The sequence below is a fragment of the Piliocolobus tephrosceles genome, chromosome 11, assembly GCF_002776525.5.
Source record: "Piliocolobus tephrosceles isolate RC106 chromosome 11, ASM277652v3, whole genome shotgun sequence".
In the NCBI taxonomy this organism is placed as follows: Eukaryota; Metazoa; Chordata; class Mammalia; order Primates; family Cercopithecidae; genus Piliocolobus; species Piliocolobus tephrosceles.
Genome location: NC_045444.1, coordinates 14,106,742 through 14,119,421, shown reverse-complemented (window position 1 = coordinate 14,119,421; position 12,680 = coordinate 14,106,742). Strand labels below are relative to the sequence as shown.

General features: G+C 34.6%; 1 protein-coding gene across 1 annotated transcript in view; it reads left to right on the top strand.

Annotated features, from left to right (window-relative positions):
- Window positions 1-12,680, top strand: part of DPP10 (dipeptidyl peptidase like 10) — a 629,039-nt gene that overhangs the window by 603,279 nt on the left and 13,080 nt on the right. The window contains exons 10-11 of the mRNA XM_026449363.1: window positions 2,625-2,722; window positions 9,727-9,850. Coding sequence (XP_026305148.1) covers window positions 2,625-2,722; window positions 9,727-9,850 — 222 coding nt within the window. The remainder of the gene's footprint in view (window positions 1-2,624; window positions 2,723-9,726; window positions 9,851-12,680) is intronic.

The following is a 12,680-nucleotide window of genomic DNA, read 5'->3' as shown; positions in this document are numbered from 1 at the left end:
ATAACTGATATGTCTTTAACAAAGTGTGCCATAAAACTGCATCATTGGTAAGAATTCACAGAAAGATCTAATTAAATTTCCCATTTGCTTTAATCAGTGTCTCAAATGATAAAAAATAGAAGCACAGCTTTTCACTAACTAGAAGATTTACTGTCTTAACAATAATTATCATTTTAATTCAGTACCATATCCTATTTTAGGCACTTCATATAAATCTTTTTATTAGTCTATGAGATATTCTTATCTACAGACAGGAAAGCTTCAACTCAAAATTTCTGATTTGTGACATATTCTTAAAGAACAGTTTGTCTCACTTTGGACAAAATGAGACAAATAAAATGATACTTGAGAATCTTTAGCATGTGCTCGTAGCCATGCCAAGTAAATAAAAGGGTCAACACTTGGACTCAAGTTTCACTGACTTACATATTAAGCTAAGCCCATTCTCAAAATGTGGTCCTTGCACCAGCATCATAGGGTATCAGCTGCATGCTGGAGGTGGACTGGCTTCAGCAATCAGTATCTTAACAAGCTCCTCAGGACCTCTCAATGATTGTGACGCTGGCTAACTTTTGACCACCACTGAGCTGTTACATAGATAGATAGATAAATAGATAAGGATACAGATAAAGATAAGTATTTTATTAAAATTTGGACACCGATTATCTGGGAATTTTGTTCAAACAGATTTGTAGGCCCACACTGAGAGATTCTAATTCCATGTCTGAATACAGGTTTCAGGTGGGGTCCATGAACGCATTGCTAAAGCTTCCAGATGCTGATTGATGCTACAGTCCAAGAACAACACTTTGAATGGCACTGCTATACTGTGTCAGGCTCTAAAGTGTAGCATACCTGATCTAGCTAGATAAATGGTAGGCTAAAAAGTAAATAGATAAGGCCATTATTTTCAGGGAGAAACATGACAACTAATTTAAAACAAGAATGATGTGAAAGGGAGCTCCTAAGAGTCACAGAAGGCTAAACTGCCCAAAAAATGTGTCCAGGCACTGTCGGGCTTGGGAACAATGAAAAGATTTGCAAGTTCTGATACCAGAGCCTTTGGTACATGGCAGGCTCATAGCTTATCTTCCAGGAAGCCCTTTACTCCATGAACCAGTTTCATAATCTCTCTTAATAGTTACCTCATTTCCGTAGTGGAAACCTTTCCTGACTTCCTCCTTTGGCTCAAAACTTCTGACCTGTGAATGATGCACTTCCACAGATGTGCTGGTCTCTTCTGATATCCTAACAAAACAACAGTTATTGAGGACCTCTTGCTGGCTATTGTTGGAATGTATTACGTTGATTCTGGTCCTGATTTAACTATGGGTTTTGTCAATGCCAATTCCTTAAACATGGATCTTCGACATGTTTAAATCTGTTTTATCATTCCCTTTAGGTTTTTAGCAGATTTTTAAATTCAACCCACATTTAATTTCCTTTTTCTTTTCTATATATTTCATGTAGACTTCTTTAAGCATCAGCCACATCATAAAGATAATGGCATATTGTTTGGAATCATATTGAGTCACAAGTAATCAAGCAATTTGATACATTATTGATGTGATTATTCATTCATTCATTCAAACTGCTTGAGATATGTCGATGAAAGTTCTCATTCCTGCCCCTTACTCACAGTGTATTTGGTAAAACTTTGAAGGCCATTGTGTTGGAATGAACAGAAAGCACAATATTTGCATTGTAGTTAAGAACATCCTGAGTTTAAATACTAACTTTCTTAGTTTTAGGTATTTGACCTCACACAGTTTGCTTAGATTCTCCATTGTGACCAAGAAAATGTTTATATCTTACGACTGTAGTAGGGACATTTAATTTAATAATTTGTGCAATGCCTTTAGTGTCTACTATGTGCCAGAAACATACCAACTACTGTGCCTGCTAGTTATTATTTATTTAATAAAGTGTTGATTCACTAAACTCAAATTACAGTATCCTTGTTATCCTTGCCTTTCTGTCCCTCATGCCAGGTACTCAGTGAGGGCAGTCTGCCCATGGCCCACCTTCCAAGGGTCGTCAATTATGCAAATAAGTCACCCCATGTAGTAATTAGTAATGTTTAAAAGAAACGCCAGGGAGATTAATGTGATAGCCTACATTAGGCTTTTGGAATTTTAAGCATGGGACACCTGGTTTGGGTAGGCTTCCTTCTTTCTTTCCTTTCTTTTTTTCTTCATTTCTCCTTTTTTTTTTTTTTTTTTTGATTAGTCAAACCTTCTTCCCATTGCAGTGCATATCCTCTAATGTGAGTAGCTATTTGATCTACTAGGTTTTTTGTTGTTGTTGTTTTGTTTTTGTTTTTGTACAGCCAGCCCTTCTGGTGCCATTTTAGGGAAAGAACACAGTAGCACTGCCTAATAAGTGAAGTCATCACAATTTCCTATCACCTTTAATTGTCTGACGAAAATGCTTGAGAAGCAGCAATCTTCAAAAACAATTCAAAGCAATCACGTTGTCGATTTAAAATCATTTCTACTTCAGAGAAATTAAACTTTTTTTCTCTTCTAACACAAAACAGTAAATGAATCAAAAATCCTCTTCTTTTTTGCTCAATATATTCTAATGCTTAATATACTTGCAATACAACTTTCATTTTCTCAAAGGCAGGTCAAGTGAATCCAACAATAAAATTATATGTTGTAAACCTGTATGGACCAACTCACACTTTGGAACTCATGCCACCTGACAGCTTTAAATCAAGGTATGCAATTTTAATTTCACTTTTATGGGGAAATAGATATTTTCACTCCAATTACCATTTTGCTGCAATTTAGAGAGAGATGTGATCAGCTCAACAAATCCACTTGAAAATAGAGCTGAAGTTGCCTGCATTAGTGAGGAATGAAGTCATTCTCGGTGTCTGGCTGTTTCCAAGAAGCATTTAGCTCCAAGGTGATTATCAGCACCACACAATGACTGAAGAGCCTGATACTGAGAATTAGGCCTTTTGCTGGAGATGTGACAGAGATGGGAACAAAGGATCATTTTCCACTGAATTTTCTTCAAGAACATAGTTGCTCCACATGCTTTTTTGAAGGTGTTCGTTAAAAGTGTATAATCTCTCTGGAATTTGTGAGTTTTTCCAACTTTCTCCCCAGAGTTTTGCCAAAGATTCTTAAGCTTTCTTCTCCAGACAGATACATTTAATAATTTTTTTTCAAAATATCCTACATATGAAGTATTTATATTTAAGAAACTTTATCAGGGAGAAAATAAACACATTTTATTGGGTCAGAGGCATAATTTTAATATTAGCAAAATCTTCAGTAGTGAACTAATTAAACAATCATGTGTGTTTTGAAATCCAGCATGGTTTCAGACTTCAAAAGTGATTCTTTCAAATACTAGAGTCCTTTGGAAATTTTTACAACCCTAGAGATGGGAGAGGCAGCTGATTTAGAAAAATGTTTTCACATTATATTGAATGATGTGGGGCTAAGTTCAAAGTTTATTTGATGATATCGATAATCAGTTAGGGTGATTGGTTCCAACAGAAATTTCATTCAAATGTTGTTTCATTGACATTATTTAGAAAAAATTTCATCCCAGTTGGTCATTTTCACAGAGAGTGCAGCCTGATGTGTGTGGAAATTTTACCTACTTGAAAAGGTAATAAAGGTTTATGGAATGCTTACTCCAGAAGACCTTCATTAACTACCTAATACAAATGTCTCCTTCTACTGATGGAAAAGATAAATCCCAGTGAGAGTAAATGATTGAGATAGAGGCTCAGGACTCATTGATGAGAAAAGTAGAAAATGAAGTAAGGCCTCTTTCATCAAGTTGCAGAGCATTTCATCCACAATGGATGGAAGACCTTAAAGATAGGCCTGAATTGACATATAATGTAATAAAGCTGACCAAATCAAATAGTAACATTTATTTCTGAGCTTGATCTAGCAGCCTTGAATGGTTACCTTAGAAATGAAGCAATGATGGATACTATTGACGTTTTATCTGGTCCTTAACTCTTGTCTTTTTCTCTGGTTTGTTTAATGCTATGGAATAACAAGAAAGGGAAATAGACTAGGAGTGTTTGAGTCACCATTTCATTTATCTCATTGGATAAATCACTTTACTTCTCTCAGGGCTGAATCCCCTTGTCTTTTTTTTTTTGGAGATGGAGTCTAGCTCTGTCACCCAGGCTGGAGTGCAGTGGCACATTCTCAGCTCACTGCAATCTCTGCCTCCCGGTTCAAGCTATTCTACTGCCTCAGCTTCCCAAGTAGCTGGGACTACAGGGGTGTGCCACCATTCCTGGCTAATGTTTTGAATTTTTAGTAGAGATCGGGTTTCAACGTGTTAGCCAGGATGGTCTCAATCTCTTGAACTCGTGATGCGCCCGCCTCAGCCTCCCAAAATGCTGGGATTACAGGCGTGAGCCACCGTGACTGGCCCCGCTTGTCTTGAAATAATAATTTCTAATTTTTTTCCTTTCAAAAAAATGTTTGCAATGGGAATCAATTTTACAATATCCATGTTTCTTAAAAGGAGCTTTTGATTCCTGACCTTTTTTTTTTTTTACCTATTTGTATAAATATAAATATATATAAATTAAATTATTAATAACATACTTTCTTCATGTCCTATTAAGTTCATCAAATGTCCTCTTTTCTTTTTGATGTTTGTGTTGTGCTCATAGCATAGCTACCTGTATAATTTGAAATACTGCCTAAACTCTCAATAGCAGAATACTTAAATAATTAACTTTTTATAATAATTTGCATGTTTATGGGTTTTTTTGTATGTTACTTAAGCATCTGGCATATTTTTATAATCTTTAGGTTATCTGTGAGTTGACAGTCAATAAGTGAATCATGTTTGGTTTCTCAGTACAGTCACAAACTATCGTTTTTTCCTTTTCAGTTTCCTTTTTAGTACTTTTTTTCCCACCACACCTAAACCGCAAATACGATCATCTCTTAGCTTTCATCTCTTAATAAAATCGCCACAATGACTACAATAATAATATAAGGAGGAATAATAGTAAGATCAATATAGAAAGTTTTTTTCATGATTTGCACTACCTTATAAACCGGATTCTCTGACCTCTACCATGGAGAACAACATTTTTTGTTGTGAATTGAAGATCTTAGGTTCTTTTTTTAGTCTGTTTGATTGTTTACTTGGACGATTGGTTTACCTATTTATAATAACTAGTGTTTATCCCTATAATAGAAAAAGTTCCCCAAGCTAGTATCATTATCATTGTCCCTTCAACCCAATGCTTATACTCATCAAAGACTGTAAAATACATTTTAATTAATTTATATGATTTAAAAAGAAATTAAAAGGATAAGATAATCTATAGTAATGCACAATTTCTTCCCCTAATTATTTTCCTCATATTCTCTTCAATTGTTTTATTTGTTTATTTATATCTGATTCAGCTGAAGTCATTTCACCAGTGTAGACAATGAGTACAGCTTTTCTTCAATAGTAATTCAGTTCAGACTCATCTCATCACCATTCAGTTTATCTTTATCTGAATCACAGTCTGTATTGATTCTGAAAAGAATGTAACATGGTAGAAACTAAGATAATGCCCCTTCTTGAATATCCCCAGAACCAGTGGGAGTTAGATGGGTTATCTCATCTCGGAAGGAAGAAACATTTTGCCAAATTGTTGTACTGTTCACGTAGGTATTGCAATCACTCAATACATTTATTAGAAAATTTAAGTGTGAATTTTAAAATATATATTTACTTTCCAGGGAAATTTTATCTTATGATAATGAATCATGAAGATTTTCCACAGATTGGATAAGTCACATTAATTTGGAGAAGTGATACATGGTCATTTGTGTAGACCTCTCTAGTCTGAAGAGTAAAAGTAATGATTCGTCCTTAGTTTCTTCTCATTCTATGTCTTTAGCATTATTTTACTTCTTAGAAACCTTTCTGTAGTCACCTATCTTTTGTGACCCATTGTTCTCAACCTGCATCACTGATTTAACATGGTCATTCTGCCCCTTTCACTCTGGGCTTGACACTGTCATGCTTTCTCTCCCTATTTCTTTAAGTATATCTATCCTACATCTCTCAGTCTTCCAAGGAATATCTGTGCCTTCCAAGAAAATCTAATTAATAAATTAACCCATGTTCATGGAAGTGTCCTGAATAACCCTTCTTACAAGTAATGCATAGTTACTAACAGAGGTCTTTGGAGAACACTAGCTATAATTTGGTCATGAATACCATCATAATATACTTATGGGAAGACATCACAGATTTTCTAGAAGAGAATGAGCTCAAAGTAACTACATTGCACGAATATTTTGGTGTAAATACAGAGCAATGATTGGACAGGAAGGCCGTGAAAACACGGTGTAACTGCTAACATACCTGTCTGCAGGTGATGCTGGGGCCTCCATTCCACATAACCTTGTGGACAATTAGATCTTCTGTGCCAGACCACCCAGCTGATAGAAAGTCTCTGTTGACTTGAGTGCAATCCCTCTAACTAGCTTGTCTCTGTCTCTGTGGCTCAAGAGGACGAGATCCTCGAGGACTTCCTGGGTAATCCAGAGCCATGGAGACTAGGAACAAGCAGGAAACCCAGTTATAAGAAAGGGACACTTCTGCTGGCCACTGGTCGTGGAACACCAGATCTAATGTGTTCATAAGATGGAGTTCCAGGAGGACAGCTACATCTGCAGCAGGCAGGCCAAGGAGTGTGGCATTTCCAGGTAAGGGTGCTTCCCTACTCCCTCATTCAGAGACAGCCTGAATACTTATGAGTAAGCATGACCAGTCAATATGAATCACAGGGAGATGTATACCTAGGCTCCTGGGGTAAGGAAAGAAAGGATATAGGAAGTGATTTAGTGAATAGATATATCTTTCCTCCCTGCCTATGTGTCAGGCTCTACTTGAGCTTCCATTTTGGCTATCTCCAACACTTTAACATAGAAATTTCAGTGGTTTGAAATGGCCGTTTGTTTGACTTTACAAATTAAAATTTGTGGAAAGCCTTCATTCTTCAGATTGTGTTTACCATGTGCAAGGTCATTCTTGGGTATAAGCAAGGCTTATAATGAGGTATCTCACATCAGATTATGCTTTGCTTATGACCATAAGGCACATTATGTAAAAAACAAACACAATAATCATAATATTTAATCAAAAAGAAATATAACTGTATTGCTGTAAATTAATGATTTTCAACTTGACAATTTACAACTAAGTTAGTGTTCCCTTAAAAATCAGTTATTCTCCACATTTGTACTGGTTGACTTTTTCATTCTTTTCCACAGATTAAGTTTTGTTTTTTTAAGTCAAAATTTGGCATCTTAGCTAATCAATATATTTTATCATGCCTGTGAAGTGTTGCAAAGATGTTCTTGTAACATTTCATTTGAGACCAACTTTGAAAAGGAAAGCTCTCAAGATCAATAAATTGTTTTGTTGTTGTTGGTATTTATTTTTAAAATTATTCCTGTTAGTTTGTTACCTCATATTGCACAAAATATAATATTATGGCAGGTAATTGAGACAAATTTCTGATTAGATTAGAAAATCAACTATCTATCATTTCAATCTAAATTTTTACCAGAAAATATGACCTTCTTGATTTTGCAGTCTTTGGTTAGTTGTTTACAATATTCAAATTAATTTTTTTACTTCAGATTTCTACAACATTTATATCAATTATTCAGCATTTCAGCACTTATTTTCTGATTATTTATAGTACTTACGATCATTTTTCTATAAGCTAAATTCTCTAGAAAAATCTATTAAAGGTTAATACTTCATTTTCTACTTTTTAATATTCACATTGCTAAATATAATGGTGTATGCAAAATAATTGGCTTAAACGAAACACAGTGAAAGGACAGGACAGTGTCCTTTGCAGGAAAGAAACAGGACAGTGTTCTTTGCAGGATCACAAGGCCTATTGATATGGACAAAGATTATACCTAAGCTAGCTGCATATTTGATTCAATGTTGCCTTATTAACTCTACTTAGGGCACTTCATGTTTTGATTTTACTGAGTTTAAAGGCAGTTTTCAAGCAGAGCTCAGCTAGTTGTGAAAGCTGCCAGATGTCTTGAAGAGATTGTTGAAAAAAATATGGCAGCCTTCCCTGTATGTCAAGTTATGCTTGCCCTTCTACTGACATCTTCACTTTGATAGGCTAACAGGTTTTCTAGAGGAAGCAGTAGCTACTCGGTAATGTTAGATATGTAGCATTCATGTAGTTGGATATCTATCCCAGATACTTCTAAAGACAGGCGATTTGTATCAAGAGGTTATTTTTCTGTAGTTGATTTTTTTTAAGTCATATAAAACTAGGTTAATTAACTGTGGGTGGTTTTTTTGTTTTTTGTTTGTTTGTTTGTTTTGTTTTGTTTTGTTTGAAACAGAGTCTTGTTCTGTCAGTTAGGCTGTAGGGCAGTGGCACGATCTTGGCTCACTGCAACCTCTGCCTCCCAGGTTCAAGTGATTCTCCTGCTTCAGCCTCCCGAGTAGCTGGGATTACAGGGGTGTGCCACAACACCCGGCTAAATTTTTGTATTTTTAATAGAGACGGAGTTTTACCATGTTAGTCAGCATGGTCTCGACCTGCTGACCTCATGATCCGCCTCAGCCTCCCAAAGTGCTGGGATTACAGGCATAAGCCACCGTGCCTGGCCAAAACTAGATTACTTAGTTTTAATACAGTGCATTGATGACACTTTCCGTGACACATGGATGGCTATTTATTCCGCGATCAGATGATATCGGGCATGTTCAGGGTGGTATGGCTGTAGACTGGATGGCTATTTCTAAAGTAACTGATCTGTTCTGAAACTGGGAAGGTTTTTAGAAAAGTTTTTTGTATTTTTTATCATAAATGGATGAGTATTGATGATTGCATTTTGTTGCATGTGAGTTGGAAGCTTTGTGACATATTATATACACATCCAAATGTATGTGTTACAAAGGAAATATAAACTGTTTCCAATTAGCAGTTACCAGGAGGACATAATTAGCCCCATGAATTATATCCTTATTATACCAAGAATTTGATAGACTCTCATGTTCTTTAATTTGATTCATTCCTTGTTTAAAAATGTTTCCAATAAATAAGATAATTAACAATATGGGAAAAAAATTATGTATTAAAAATTGGGACTGGTCCTTAGTCTACAATTGGCAAAGACCAAAACAAACCATTAATACCTTAGTAGCCAAAGTCCCCATTTATAAAGTGAAATAACACAGAGGTTATGTAAAAGATAAGTATTAAGCTAGGAATAATCTTTGCCTTTTAATTGGAAAAGATTATTCTCGATGATTCACTGATTGTGATTTTAAAGAAAAAAATAACATAACTTTATAAATGTGTACTTATTTTGCATGTAAAAGAGTACTAATCAATAGAACATTTTCATAAATGTCTAGCATGTGTTTGTTTTGATTTTTCCAAGAAATACTTTTCTGGGAAATAATTCACTCTCAAATTTTTTCTCAAATTATCTGTATATTTGTATACATTTGTATACGTCCATGTGAATACATACATACACATATATTTGTATTTATGTAAATTTTGAAAAGAGTAGATTTCTATTTATCTATCTATCTATACATAAATTAATATGAAGCAACATCCTTAGAGTAGTTCAGTTATTCTTATGTATAAAATGGCAAATGTATATTGTTGGTACTGTATCAATGCCCTGGCTCTAAACATATGTTTTAATTTTGTTTCCAAACTAGAGAATACTATATCACTATGGTTAAATGGGTAAGCAATACCAAGACTGTGGTAAGATGGTTAAACCGACCTCAGAATATCTCCATCCTCACAGTCTGTGAGACCACTACTGGTGCTTGTACTAAAGTGAGTATAATTTACTTTTCTTTTATGCCTAAAATGAAGTAGCTTGTGCAACTTTACAAAGGGGAATCAGAAAATGCTTTGTACAAAAAATTCAGTGTTTAACTTTTAAAACTAGTAGGAAAAGAATTATTCTATTGAGAATATATACTTTAATTTATAAAGCTTCCAAAATTTGAAGTGAACAATATTGATGATAAGCAGAAGAGAACAAACTGAGCTTTTAAAAACCAAATTAATTTTTATACAGCATGAAGTATAATCCAAGCCACATTAGCTTCTTTCTCAGATATGGAATTTTTCTCCCTATTTTGTCTTCGATTATCTTGAGAATATGAGACGTTTCTTTCCTATCTTCTTTAAACATATTCCTTTTAATTTTTTCTGTAGTTCGGATAGATCTGATAAAATAACAGTGTTTCTGTCCCAAAATTAAGTAAAACAAGTAAAAAAATTGGTTCATGAACCACTCTGTTTTGAAATCATGTTACATTTCAATTCCTAATATCAGTTTTTATAAACTCTGTAGTAAATTCAGTGTGTCATTTTTAAGATTCCTGGTAGAGAAAATATTGCAATAAGTTTAAATGGTTATGTGTATGGTATTTGGGTAAAGGATTTTTAGATTAACAACTGAATTTTCAAACTTCTGTTCTGGAACAGATGTAGTAAATGTTACCTGACTAGCTTTTCTGTTGTAAACAACTGTAAAATTGTACAAAATATGCAAAACAGCTGTTTTCAGATATAGGACATTAGGAGGATCGTGACCATAAATGCTGAAATCAAGTAAATGCATAAAATCAACCTTGCTATGACTTTCTATTCACAACACTTTTGAGACCAAACGGCAAGGAGATGGAGCCCAAGCAGAGCAAAAAGATCTTTATGATCTAAGTAGACAGGGAGAATCAGAGTTTGAGGCTTTTTTGGTGACTAGCATTTATAGGACAGGGACCAGAGAAGTTGGAGCTATATAGAAAAGGACTCCAGCAATCTGTGAAGAGGGCCCCTTAAGTATTAGGCTCAGTGCTTAGCTGTGCATACATATATGCTTCCATGTTGTCTTAAAGAAAGCAACCACTAAAAATTTTTGAAGCAAATGAAGAATCTGCAAGTTGCAAAGTACTTAGGGATGTTAGAGTTCTGAACGACAATAGTGAAGAGATCTCCCTGAAAACCCTAGGTATTCAACTGAGAACCCAGAAAGAAAGAGCATTAGAAGTAAGGCTATTCTAGACACCTTCTAATCACCTTTCAATTACACTGTAAGGTATCAAGTTCATCTGTCTGTAAATTGACTGTCTACTAGGACAAAGTTTACATTTTTAAAGGGAAAATTACAATTAATAAAGACTATCAACAATGTAGCATTTGTAATGTCAATCATATGATCAATACTATATATGTAGAAAAGTGAAAAATATAACCCACTCCCCTTTCTCAAAAATATCCAGTGAAAGCTGACCTACAAAGGATAGTAATATTGGAATTAGCAGACACATAATGTTTTAAAAGTTATTAGAAATGATAAATGTTTGAAGTGATGGATATCTTATATACACTGATTTGATTATTGCACCTTGTATACACGTATCAAAATATCACATGTACTCCAAAATATGTATGATTATTATGTATTAATAAAAAATTAAAAATTAAGGTATAAGTAAAGTACTATGAAGAGAAGAAATCTCACGTGTGCAGTTAAATGAGTTTTGGCAAATGGATATATTCCATAATTCACACCTCATCATGATGTAAAACATCCCTATTATCCCCGAAAGCTTCTTTGTCCTCTTTTCCAATTAATATCAGTTCTCAGAGGCAACTAATATTCTTATGTCTATTATAAATTGGTTTTGCATGTTTTTAAATTTCATATAAATTCACGTATACAATAACAAAGTTATTAGAAATAAATCTAACAACTTACAAAAGAGAATAGCTCCAATAAATAAACAGATGAGAAATTTTAGTAGAGAAATACAAACTTTAAAATGAAAATAAAATGTCAGGAACTGAAAAATACGATGTTTGAAATGAAAACACTGAATAGACAATTCAGAAATAAATACGTGTGTTTATAGTGAACTGATTTTCAACAAATGCATCAGAACACATATCAGGGAAAGGACAGCCTCTTTAGTAAATATTGCTGGGAAACTGGATGTCAATGTGTGGAAAAATGAAACTAGATTTGTATCTCTCACCATATACAAAATTCGACTCAAAATAAAAACTAAACCATAATTTCCAAAACTATAAAACTACGAGAAGAAAACAGAGAAAATGCTTATGGACATTGGTCTACGCAAAGATTTTATGGCTAAGACTTCAAAAGCACAGAAAACAAAAAGAAATGTAAATTGGTACAGCTATTATGGAAAACAGTATGAAGGTTTCTCAAAAAACTAAAAATATAATTAACATATGTTAGTAGCAATTCTACTACTGGGCATTTATCCAAAACAAAGGAAATTAGTATATCAAATACATACCTGCATCTGATGTTTACTGCAGCTGTGCTCATAATAGTCAGGATGTAGAATCAGCCTAAATGTTCATCAATAAATGAATATAGTTTTTAAAAAGTATATATGTAGGCCGGGCGCGGTGGCTCACGCCTGTAATCCCAGCACTTTGGGAGGCCAAGGCGGGCGGATCACAAGGTCAGGAGATCGAGACCACGGTGAAACCCCGTCTCTACTAAAAATACAAAAAAAAAAGTTAGCCGGGCGCCGTGGCGGGCGCCTGTAGTCCCAGCTACTCGTGAGGCTGAGGCAGGAGAATGGCGGGAACCCGGGAGGCGGAGCTTGCAATGAGCCGAGAT